Source organism: Vicugna pacos, chromosome 20 (assembly GCF_048564905.1).
Source record: "Vicugna pacos chromosome 20, VicPac4, whole genome shotgun sequence".
NCBI classification, from domain to species: domain Eukaryota; kingdom Metazoa; phylum Chordata; class Mammalia; order Artiodactyla; family Camelidae; genus Vicugna; species Vicugna pacos.
The window spans coordinates 19387660-19401088 of NC_133006.1; the positions used below are offsets into that span (position 1 = coordinate 19387660).

General features: G+C 41.8%; 1 protein-coding gene across 1 annotated transcript in view; it reads right to left on the reverse strand.

Annotated features, from left to right (window-relative positions):
* Nucleotides 1–3487: 3487 nt before the first annotated feature.
* Nucleotides 3488–13429, reverse strand: part of TBC1D22B (TBC1 domain family member 22B) — a 58251-nt gene continuing 48309 nt past the window's right edge. Inside the window, exon 13 of the mRNA XM_006202051.3 lies at nt 3488–5476. Within this exon, the coding sequence (XP_006202113.1) occupies nt 5348–5476 (129 nt within the window). The 3' untranslated portion in view covers nt 3488–5347. The remainder of the gene's footprint in view (nt 5477–13429) is intronic.

The following is a 13429-nucleotide window of genomic DNA, read 5'->3' on the forward strand; positions in this document are numbered from 1 at the left end:
AGGGGTCAAATTCATGGAGACAGAAAGTAGAATGGTGGTTGCCAGGGGGTGGGGGCAGAGAGAAATAGACAGCTATTATTAGTACAGAGTTTCAGTTTTGTAAGATAAAAAGAGTTCTGGAGATAGATGGTGGTGACAGTTGCACAAAAATGTGAATGTACTTCACACTACTGAACAGTATTCTTAAAAATTAAGATGGCAAATTTTATGTCATGTGTGTGTATACTGTGCTATAACTTTTTAAAAAGCAGTCTGAGAAAAATGATTAATTACATATAGAACAATGATTTCAATGGCAGTGGATTTCTCAACAGAAACTGTGGAAGCAGGAAGACAGCGGGACAGCATCTTTAAATTGCTGAAAGAAAACTGTATCCAGAGAAAATAAATTCAGGACTGAAGGCAAATTAAAGATAATTCTCAGGTGAAGGAAAATTAGGAGAATTGTTAGCATATTTGCTATAAGAGAAGTGCTCAAGGAAGTTTCTCGGGCTGAAGGGAAATAATAGCAGAGGGAAACTTGGGACTTAAGGGATCAAGGAAGCACACAAATGGTAAGTGTCTCCTCTTAAATTCTTTAAAATATGTGTAACTATTGAGAATGAAACTTAGTATCTGGTGACATTTGCGAAGTATCTCAACATAATTCACACAACAACTATAACATAAAAGGGGAAGGGAACAACAACTATATGGTTATGAGGCTTCCACATTTTACCTGAAGTGATAAAATAGTAACTGTAAGTAGTTAGATATGTATATTGTAACCCTTAGAGCAAGCTCTTAAAAAATATGAGATAATAACCAAAAGCCAATATATGTATTAAAATAAAATGCTAAAAATAATTCAAATAATCCAAAAGATGACAGGAAAGGGGAGAGACAGGAACAAAAAACAAAGGGAACAAACAGAAAACAAATAAAATAGTAGACCTAAATCCAACCATATTTATTTTATTTGTAAATGGGAGAGGGAAGGTATAGGTCAAGGGGTAAAATGCATGCTTCAGCATACACAAGGCCCTAGGTTCAATCCCCCAGTACCTCCTCTAAAAATAAACAAATAAGTAAACCAAATTACTTCCCCGCCAAAAAAACAAATAAAAAATTTTAAAAATATATTACTTGTAAATAGTCTAAATGCCATCAGTTAAAAAGAAGAGACTGTCAGATTGGATTGGAGAACAAAACCCATCTATATCCTGTCTCTATGAAACCCACATAAACATAAAGACAAGGTTAAAAGCATGGAGAAAAACTTTGCAGACCAGAGGTTTGAAGAGCAGGTCTGGGTTTTCCTCTTGGAGAGCTGGGTCAGGTGGGACAGGTGTGTTAGGGTCACTATAGAGACAAGCTTAGTATCCCAACAGCAGAAGTGGTGAGTCCCCAAGGTCTGGCTCCCAGACTCCCCACCTCAGCTGTCAATTCAAGCAGGGAGTTTCACACTCATCACCCAGAAGCCACAGCTCAAAACCACCTGCGGAACCACAGTAAGCAAGGGTTCTCCTTGCTTCCAAGAATTCTAATTCAGCCTTTGCCAAAATAGGAAGCCACTCCAATTGGCTGTAGCTGTGGCTACCCTGGCAAATTGGCACAGGCTCCAAAGAGCCTGGTTTTGTATAATGTGCTTTATGTTCTCTGATTCTGTGTGAATCTCATCTTTTCATCGTGAGTCTAATGTATCCTCTCCTTGGTGTCCATGGCAGCTTTCAAAACTGTCTCCAAACAGAAAGGGAGTGTTGGAAGTCCTGAGGAGAGAGGTATGACTCTAACCACGAAGATTTACAAAGCTGTGCAACATGCAAAGTACAATCTAAGACAAGCCAAATGCTGTCAACAAGAGGCTCATGCCTCTAGGAGCAGAGGTCACTATTTGAGGAATCTGGGACATTGTTCCTTCACAGATGAATAAAAACAGAGGTGGGGCTGACTTAAGTAGAATTGTAGAGATTTTGATTGCAGAGAGGTTGGATAAATTATAGATCAGACTATGCCAGGATTAGTTTGAAAGTTTTCACACATTTCCTAACCATGGTCAAACATATTTCAGAAAATGCTTGACATCCCATGTACATGAAAAACAGAATTTTTGAATGAAGGTAAGTCCAGGTCAGTTATTTTCTCTACCAGGCGCAGGAACAATTAATGGCCTCAGTCCAAATACTATCACGTAGAAGTACTGTCCATGTTTTATGAAAAAGGTTAAATTCCAAGGTTACTTGTGAACAGTCACTTGAAGTTCAGCCAGATCCATCACCTACTCCCAGATGCTTAGGGGAAATCTGGTCTTTATTTTCATAAGTTCTTATTGCAAAGATGGCTACTTGAACCCTAATGATCTATTTTCCCCTTCCTCCATTGTATAGAGTCCTGATTTTGAGCCAAGCATATGGCTGCATGGAATAGACTAATTCCCCACCCTCTCTTGCAACTAGGTGTGACCTACCATGGGACTAAGCTCTGGCCTGTGAGTCATCTCAGAGCAGGTATTATGAAGCAGCTTTCCGGAATTGTCTATAAAACACTACTTGCACGTTTCCTTCATTCTTTTTTGGCTCCTTTCTTTAATCCACCCAGTTGCTTGGAACGTAGATGTAGTAGCTGAAGTGCTAGCTGCCTTCTTGACCATTCAGACCTGAAGGAGTCCAGGTTCCTGAAGACTCTGTGAAACAGACTCATCACACCAGCCCTGGGCTGCCTACTTTTGGACTTTTATGTGAGGGAGAAGTAAATCCCCATGTTGTGTCAGCCGCTGTTATTTTTTGGTATCTGTGGCATCTTGCTAAATTTAATCCTAATATAGCTCCTAATGACTGAAACCAAGAAACATTCTCCAGTGAATCCCAGGAAGACGTTCTGGGTGGAGAAACCACCATTCCAATCTATTCTTTGTAGAAGAAAAATGCAGTCAATTGCCTTTCCTGAGACACTTCACAGTAAGGTTACCAAGAGAAAACCAACCAACAACCAGAACTGAAACCTGAATGAAGATCCTAAATGGAGAGCTAGTCTTTGAACACATTTTAATTCTACAAGGTTTGGTGCAGGAAGCCGGAAGGCCTGCCCTCTAGCTCTCGCTCTGATGCTCCCCTCCTTAGCCTTGGGTTGGCTTTTCCTCTGCGAACAATGAGGTTGTTGAACTAGGTATCTCTAGGCTTTCATCCAGCACTGAAATTCTAGTCCGTTTTCTAACCTCCATTGATTATAAACCCCTGTTGGATAAAGGAAATAATCCCAAAGTGTTCTCCTCAGTGCTTGGCACACGGCAAGGCGCCGTATGGGTGTTAGCTATGAGGAACCAGGTTCCTTGCTGTTGTAGTTTCCAAAACATCCTTCACAGAGCAGGTACTCGCCAATGTTGGCTGCCTCCTGATCTTCTTGCCCTACAGAAAGCTTGTCCGCCATACTGGTATTGGCAAGAAGAATCTGAGAAAAGGAGATATTAGGTCCCAGGTTACACAAATCCGTAAGAGAAAAACTAGCAGTGGAGGAGGAAATACACTATTTATTTACAGTTCTTTCACTTTATCCACAATTTCCCATACAAACATAAAAACTAAAAAAATAAAACCACCACTTGGGAACACAAGTGTCTTTCTTTAATTAGTCCAGTTGAGGGAGGGTCACAGCCCTCTCACTCTGTGAAGGAGACTATTGAGGCACACTGAAGGGGAAAAGGAAAGGGCTGGAAAAAATGCCTGAGAAACAGTTCCCGATGAGAAATGCCACAGGCCAGCGGGGTGGGCTTCACTGGCAGACTCAGGGCGTTACCCACTGGGGACGCTGCCTGGCTTTCCAAGGGCATGATGGCAGCCTACCACCACCCCCCTGCCTCTCCACCACCAAACACCCAACATCCAACATGGGTCACACAGCTCGTGAGCTGTGTGGGGTGCAATGGTGCCAATGGGGGACACTGAACGCCTCTCCTTGAGAAGAGCTCAAGACCCCAGGGACACACAGGAAACCCCTTTCCTTGGCACTAACCGTCAGTCACAGCTTCTGTCTTGAACACAATGCTAACTTAAAAAAATGTAAAAACAAAAGCCCTCCCCAGATTCTGGGGGAAAGGCAGCGGCTAAAAACATGCAGAAGGGCTTCTGCCTCTGTAGTCTTCTCTCTGGAAGGCTGCTAGGGGTGAAGGGGGAGCTCTGACTGGTGCAGAGGGGGAAGGAACAGGGTAGCTGCTCCACAAGGGCCTGGGAAGGTGGGGAGAGGGCAGGAGAGAAAACTCTGGGACACTGACTCTGGGGATGGCTGCCCCGGTCAGCAGGGCAGCTCCACCTGCTGAGCTGAGCTCGCTCCAGCAGACAGGCATTCACTTCCCTCATAGGAGGGCGCCCAGAAACCAGCCTGGAGGTGCTGAGCCACCTGCCTGGCAACTTCATCTGTGCTAGTGACCTAGATTGCTTTCACGTGTTGATGCACATTATAAATATAAAATCATATCTTCTACAAAGAGGACATATATTTGTACATCTTTACCCATATACATAATAACACAATTTACACATAATATCTTGGAGTGGGTCATCATGGAAAAAGGGTTTGGAGAGGTAAAAAGCCCCTTCTCCCTGCCCTGCCCTGATCCTTCTCTAGGGACTCTTGTATACTTGGTCACTGGGGCTCTTCGCAGCTGGTTGTGAAGGAGCTAGTCTGAACACAGGTTATTCAGACGTGTAACTAAATGCCAATGGGTGTGTCTGCCCACACACACAAACGTAGGCACACGTACAGACATCTGGTGAGAAAAGGAAAAATAAAATTCCTAGCCCTTGGGTGTAGGCCTCTTCCCAGAGTCATAAGCATCAGTGCCTCGTCCATCTGAGAACAATGGTCTTAAAAAGCTGCCCCTCACAGGCTCAGACTTGGGCAGAAGGGGAAGAGCTAGGAACTGGGGAGAGGGGCCCGGAGTCTTTTGAAAACATAAGGCGTTTCTGACCTGCGATCAAATCAAACTATGTCACAAAGAAGCAACAGTATCAGTTGGGGCTGGGAGGCAAGAGACAGCCAGTCCATGTCGGGCAATGTGAGTGGAGACCCTGAGCCTTCCCCTTCTTGGGTCCAGTTTCTTTTAAAGGGGTAGACAACCCTGTACCTCCTTTTCTGTCCTCTCCCAGTGCTGGGCCCATCCACGTGTCATGGAATACTGACAGTGGTCCAAGAGACCCATCCAGAGACGTGGAGTCGTGGACAGGCACGCCAAAAAGTTAAGACCTGGGCGGCAGATGTGAGATTTTTACAGCAGGAGTGGTTCCTGGCCAGAGTCCACGGCTCGCACAGTGGCCACGGTGATCAGACTGCCATCAGAGGTGGGGGCAGTCTGGGTCCCCGCGGGAGACAGCACCTATCGGCGGTAGTGATTGGGGGCGTCGGCGAACATGTACTTGAGTCTATATGCCTCAGCAAGGAGCAGCCCAATCTCTTCGTTGCCCCAGTGTATCGTGGGTAGGTTTTGCAGCAGCATGAGGAGACCCTGGAACGCAAGAAAGGACTTGTATCATTGCAGGACTACAGACCAAGGGAGCCTTGTGTCTCCTGGATCACACATCCCAAGGGTTTGAACTCCCTCCTCCCAGGCAGCCCACCGTCCTTGGCCCCTAGTTCACCTTTAGGAAGAATAGAAAAGCCTCTGCTGAGTCTCTGAGCCACTAACACCCACCTTTAAAAATATTGTCAATAGAGAATGGTAACAATAAATAAGAATATAAATAAGGATATTTAAAAGAGAAAGAGAATCACTCATCATCCAAATAAACCTCTCAGTTTCAAAGTATTCCTTTTCAGTCTTTTTTCACATACAGATTTCTTTAAATAGTTGCAACCATAATTATGATTTTATGTGCTTTTTAATCATCCTTTACTATAATTTTTGTGCTTTTCCATGAAGCTTTCAAAAATAATTATTCTCAATGTTAGTATTCCATGATGTGGCTATATCCTAATTTACTCAATCATTTCCCTTTTATTAATACTTGATTTGTTTCCTTTGAAAAAAAAAAAAAGCCCTGTAGGGGAGGGTATAGCTCAGCGGGTAGAGCGTGTGCTTAGCATGCACAAGGTCCTGGGTTTAATCCCCAGTACCTCCATTAAAATAAACAAACAAACAAACCTAATTACCTCCCTCCCCTCCCCCTAAAAAAGCCCTTTATTGATAAGACTGCTGCATTTGACATCTTTGCATTTTGCATCCTTCTCTAATCCCAATGTTCACTTGTAATCACTGTCTTACTTATCCTCCTTTCACCTTGTTCTCCTAAGACTGTCCTCAACCTACCTTGTCCAGCTTATTTCCCACTGTTTCCAGCATACATGCCTCATGTAGCCAGGTCCACTTCAGCCACGTTTATTTGTGCTCCAGGGTTTAATCTATGATATCTGTTTCACTTGGAATATCTTCTCCTTTCTCCTCTACCTATCTAAATCCTATTCAGTTTTCAAAGCCCAGGTCCCTCCAATAGCTCCATGAGAGGATATCAGAATAAAAAATGAATGTGAGGTTTTAGGTTATCTCTGTAATTTAGTTATCCATGCGGTTGCTGCTGCTTTGTGCTCCTTCTCTGTCTCTCTTTCTGAACTGGATATTCTTACTTTTCTGATTGTAAAAGTGATAGTAGCAAGACAAAACTCAGAGACATAAAGAGGCTGACAGACTTGAAACAATTCTGAAATATCAGTATGCCAAGAGGTACAAAAACAAGGTTAAAATATAAGAAACTGACTATAAGAACATATTTATAATACTTATAAAAACCAAAAGGTTAATATCCAAAATAAAAAGGAGTACTTATAAATCAGTAAGAAAAAAAGGAAAACAACCAAATGGAAAAAACGGATGTGAATAGGTAACGTACAAAATGCCAATGGCCCAACAACATGCTAGAACGCTGCCTCTGGCTGATCTGCACCCTCCAGCAATGTTTTACAATTGTCAATGTGGAGGTCTTGCATATATTTAACGAAATTCAGTAAATCCTTCCCTCAGTAAAAGAACATCTAGCTGGGCACAAAGCAGCCTATGCACACCACTGCTATGTCTGGCCACTATGATTAAGTTCTGGCCAATTTAGGGGACAGGGTAACTCTTCGGTTCTGCCCTAGAAGTCTCCTTCTCCCTCTCCTAGAAAATGGGTATGAATGGACGAGTGGAAGCAGTCATCTTAGACCATAAGATTAAAGCTATGTGTTGAAGATGGCAGAGCAAGAAGAGAGAAGAAATTCGAGTCCCTGCCACTCTGGAGCCGTAATGTGAGCCCTGGGCTGTTACACTTAGACTGTTAACTGAAGAGAAGTAAACAACTACCTTGTTTTAAGCCACTGCTATTTTTAGGTCTTGGTTACAGGAGACAAGTTTATATCATCTTAACAAACACGGGCCATATCTATCAAAATCAGAAACGCACATGGTCTGTGATTCAGCAACTCTACTCCTATGCTCCTCTCCTAGGAAAATACTCACACTCCTGTACCAGGGTATGCACTGCATCATTGTATCACTGCTTCGAATAGTGGGGAAAAGGACACTAGGAAAGTGTCCATCAGAATGGGAATGGTTAGATAAACCAGCTATCCACATCATGAACTAGAAGGCAGCACCTATAAACTGAAGCAAAACTACATGTGCCAAGGTGGAAAGATACGAAAGACATTTGGGGGCGGTGGGTAGCAAGTTGCAGAAAAATACTTCTAGTAAGATCCCACTCAGGCAAAAGAGAAAACACAACATATATCTGTATATACATATATGAATATAAAAATTTTAGATAGTTAGGTGGTAAACTGTTAAGAGTGGTTACCTTTGGGGACGGGAGACTTTCACTTTTTTCTCATTATACTTCTGTACCTTTTGAGCCCCTTGTTTTCAATTATTATAATAAAGTCTTTGTATATTACTTGTATGACAGGACATTTCTTTTCTGATTAATACATATTCTGTGGAAGTTTTGTTTATTTTGTAAAAAGTGAAAAAGCAGAAAATAAATTACCCTTAACTTCATAATCAAGAGGAAGCAACTTTCAAACATTTTGGCGTATTTCTTCCCAGTCCTTTTTCTGCACATTTTATACAGCTGAAACATTTTCTCTAAATAATTTTGAATCTGTTTAGCATTTATCATAAATATTTCCTCTAATATTAAAAACTCCTTTTAGACATTTTCAGCAGCCAAAGAATTTTCCAGGATGCAGATGTACCATACTTTACTCCGTATCTTCCTGTTTTGAGCATTTAATCATTTCTGGCTTTTCACTGTAATGAAATTATAATGAACAGCTTTGTACATAAAGCCATATTTCAGATTATTTCCTTGAGCTAAATTCCTAGGAATGAAATTACTGCGTCAAAGGGCATGAACATTTTAAAGATACTTAAGCTCATCCAGAAAAATACTCATTTCCCTAGATCTCCACCAGCACTGAACACTCTCACTAAACAAACGTCGTTCATTGTAATTCCTATCCTTGAGGTTTCCAGGCCTGAGAACAGAACTCAAAGCCACAAGTCAAAATGGTGGTGAACCCATAAAAGAGCACAGTGAGAAAGCAACCAGGCCACGAGTTTCTCTATACATCTCACTCTCCCCATCCACAGATGCTGGCATCCACTTGCTCTCTCTTTCCGACACTCTCCAAGTTAACACCTCCTCCAGTACATCGCTGTTACTGAAATTCACTCAGTGAGACCAGCTACCCAACCACTTGCCGATACTCACTGAGCCCACCCAGATGTTAACAATGCTTTAAAAAAAAACCCCAACTTTTAGCTGCTCTGAGCATCTCTGGAGTGTGCATTTCACACAGTACCCAATTCTCACTGGGTTCTGCCTTGCCTCAGTTCTTCATCAGCCTCAAAGCTTTCTTTTCTTCTTCTTTTTATAAAGAGAACCACAATTTCTGTTTCAATGTATTTTTTTTAAATGTTGCCCTTAGAATAAAACCCTTCCTCGGGGACTCCCTGAACTTTGGCCCTTTTGATTCTTCTCTCCTGCTTCCTATTCATCCCCCCAAGTGCCCCACTCCCACCCAAACTGTTAAAGGTATTGCCTCTTTTTGCCGGCCTCCATCTCAGGGAGTCAACTTTTATTCTAACTTTGGCAGGCTCTCTATTATCCAGGCCTTAACCTTTCCTGTACCTCAGACTCTCCGACTGTCTGATGTCGCCTATGGATCCCTTCTCAGAATAAGGGCTTTAAAAATATAAAACACATAGTACCACAAAGAAGACAGGTTGAATTGAACTATAATTCTCAAAATATTTTAAAAACAAATTTGTGACACTACAACATATGTACGTTATTAATATATTCTATAACAAGACTAATGGCAGATTAAATAACTACCATAATTTCAAAGAAGTAAAGAATGGAAACAATGTTTTCAGATAGGATATGAAACAACTTGATAGGATATGAAAATACTTGCAGTCAGTGAAAAAGACAGGCACTGCTAATTTTACTGTTTTGCTGTCTACAGTCATTATTGTAGGAAATACTAATGTTGAATTAGTGGTCATTGAAAATAAAACTAATTATTTTTCCACTAATGTCCAGGGATCCCCAGATTTCTAAACATGGGCCTTACTTTAAAGTGCCCTGGCTCCTGTAGCTTGCCCTTCTCTTGATCCATACCACAGCCAACAAGAAGTCTTAAACTTCCCTTTAAACACCTAAGTGTCCACATTAACATTAACATTTTAAGCTTTATTCGTTCATTGGAAAACTTTTTTTTTGGTGCAAATCACTTTTGTTGGCATAGAAATTCCTTTGTTTTTAAATTTTATGATTTTTTTTTATTTTGGGGGGGAGGTAATTAGATTTATTTATTTATTTTTAATGGAGGTACTAAGGATTGAACACAGGACCTCATGCATGCTAGGCATGTGCTCTACCACTGAGCTATATTCTCCCCCGACATAGAATTTCATTCCCACTTTCAATCAACTTGCTGGGTGAAGTCAAACTGCAATCCTGTTTCTTGAGGATATACCATATTGACTCAAAACCAGGCCCCACCTTTCAAGGAAGGGGAGCTGAAGGAATGATACTTGCTTAGCCTCACCCAGAACACCAGTAAGAAGATTCCAGGGCCCTGGAGCCTCAGTGAGACTCTTAGGGCTTTAAGTGATTGTCTCACCTGTCATCACAGCCACTGGTTCCAACCACACTGCAAGAGCTGAATAGATGGCAGGAACTCTTAGAAATACATGGACCCAAGTCTCATTCCTGGAGTTCTGGATTCTAAAAATTTGGGATGGGACCCGGCAGTCCACAGCTTTTACACACTCCTCCAATAATTCCAACAGGCAAGCAGGTCTGGGGTTACCACTAGAGGGATTAAAAAGCCCTTGAAGGATTAAAAGCACATCTGAGATGCAGACGTAACAGTGAGATCCTAAGGAAGGAAACCCCTAGGCATCACACAGAGTGACCTTTCATTGTATAAATTTGGATAAATCTGTAAAATGGAATACTCTGCAGCCAAATTATTTTAATGTTTTCACAATTTCTGCACAAGCATGTACTCATGTAATGAGCAAAAATTATAAAAATGAAGGAAATTATGTAGATCTGTATATATATATTTTGACATTATAGAACAACCACTATATTTTGTACAGTAATAACAAGAGATTACAAAAACAAAATATACAAAATGTTTCCATTAACATATGTACAGTAGGTATTTATTCATATAGATTAGTATGGCAAAATGTCTAAAAGGAGATCTATTACCTTTGTGTGGTAAGATTTCAGGTACTTTTTTTTTCTTTTTCCTTATTGGTATTTTCTAATCTTTCTATAATCGTTATATATATTTGCACAATTGGTAAACAAAAACAACCAACAAAGGGGTGATCTCTCCAGAAAATAATATTTTTTGCTAAAACAGGATCTCCCTGTAATTTCCAACTCTTCTAGTCTTGCTAGAAATCTCCCAGAAGCCGTGAACTAATTCTACCCTTGACTAAGGTAACCTTCCCACCTCCCCCGACGGCCATGAGACTTAGGTGTGAGGAACCACTCTGCCACCTGGTGGCTATGCCTAAGAACTACACCTCCCACGTAGAGCTGCAGCAATGGAAAACCCTGCCCGTTGGTAAATTTGGGATAAAGTAGAAACCAAATAATCATGAGTGGGGAAAGAAGGCATTAATTACAAATCAAGTACTTTAATCAAGGGGTACAGAAGAGACACACTGCTGGGGCAGGGAGCAACTGAATATTGTTACAAAGCCAGCTCCTAGGAGCACTAAGCATAACATGCAGTCAGTTGAAACACTGCAGCCATGAGAAGATAGCTCGTGGGACAAGCAGCAGAGAGTGACTGTAAGTTAATGGAAGGGGCAATGGCTTTCACAGAATAAATGCTGTGAATGGCTGAAAAAGCAGAAAAGGGCCAGTCCCTGGTACTTGCTGAGAATCTGGATCCCAGAGGAAAAGGAATATGGCAGAGGAAGAATTTGAGCCATGTGTGAGGGGGTGAGGGGAAGACAACAATTAGACTAGGGGCCAAAGGAGAAGGGGTAGTAGGCAATATGCAGGGACCCTGGTAAGAAAAAGTACAGGGAAACCTCATTAAAGAGTGTCCAACAGATGGAAGAACTGGTGAGGAAGAGGGAGATAATGAAGGATACTGATCATTACAGCAGTAGTTATCACTTATTGAGCACTTACTGCTTTCCAGATGAGGTCCTAAATGCTTTACATGTGCACTGTGTTACCACAGTGAATCCTCACATCAACTCTATGAGGCACATTTTATTACCTCCATTTTACAGATGAGGAAATTGAGGCACAGAGGTTAAGGAACTTGCCTCAGGTCACAGAGGAGTGCTGGGTTGCGATCTGAACCCAGACCACCAGGTTCCAGAGCTGGTGCTCAGGACCACTATACGATATACTGCCGACCTGAAGTAAGTTAAGGGGAAGTGGGCATAACACAGAAGGAATGAAAAGAAAAGAAGTCACAGATGAGGCTGTTTGAAGGAAATCTGGAGGAGTGGTTAATTTTACTCAGTGATAAGGTCCAAGCACAACCATCAGGACATGTAATAATTAACAGCAAAGGAACTTAAAGGCTGCATAAAATGTATACTATTAAATATGATACTGTGTGTAGAATCACCTTAGCACACTGGAACATTCTTTGCAAAGGTAAAATGTATTCAGGCAAGTAAAATACTTTCCTAGTCAAAGTACTTTAAAACAAATCCCTCGTTTTGAGAATCAGTGAGGTAGCAAAACAATTCCCTTGGTCTCAGTAAAAACTTTCAAAAACAGGTCCTTGTATGTAAACTTTTTCAGACTCTAAGTTATTCATTGGTTTCCCTGGCGTCAAAGCACCTAGTGCATTTAGCAAGTTTGCCCTCAGAGACAGCCATGTCGAGTCCCCCTCCACGGCTTGTTTGCTTTACGTGTTGAGGAATCATGCCTGTTCTCACACCAGCTTGCTCTGGGTGGACGGTTGTTAGTTCCCAGGGTTCCCTCTGAACCCTTCTTCCGGGCAGGATTCAAACTGGCAATTCAGCGGGTATCTGTGAAGATGGGGCCGGCGTTTGGACAATGTTCCACAATCCCACCCTTGAGTTCCTGGACAAGTTGTGGGTGGATGCCATCTGGTTCAAGGGATTTATATACATTTAGTTTGTTATTTAGGACTGGAAAATCCCACAGGCTTAGCACTATTTTCATTTAATAACTCTGACCCGTCACTTTCAGAGTGGGCATCTCTCCAAGGTTTTCTTCCATAAGGTTAAAGCAAAGGATTCTGAGAACAGCTGCTACTTTGGTTTAAGATCATTACCTGGTCCCACCAACTCCCCTGCCAGTTCCCTTTTCATGTATTTAAAGGAACTTTGATTATTGGTCTTGGAGTCCCCTGCAAGGGGCTTCTCAGTAGCACTTCAGAGCCATCTGAGGGCTTGTTGGCACCTGCCTCGACGTCTCTGTGGGGTCCCAGGCTCTCCTGGACTCTCAGAGATGCTGCTTTTGCCAAGGGGACTTTTTAGGCTGTAGATGGCCAGGCATTTGCTCAGGTGCCTGTTCTCTCTGACTTACATAAAATAATCTAGCTAGGAAATTATTATCTCCATTTTACAGATGAGGAAATTGAGGTAGAGATTAAGGAACTTGCCTGGGGTCACAGAGTAGTGCTGGGCTAGGATGTGAACCCAGGCAATCTGGTTCTAGGGCTGGTGCCCGTAACCACCATACTATAGACTGCTTGCCTCGAGTAAGAGAAGTGGGGCATAACATAGAAGAAAAAAAAAAGAACAGAAGAGGCTGTGGAAGAAAATCTAGAAAAGTTAGTTAATTTTATTGTAAAGTGGAGGCAATAATTTTCTAGATACATTACATTATGGTCAAGTGATTTTCATATTTCCTGTGGGTTACTTTATTCTCTACAAATATTCCTTTTTTGCCTTTAATAC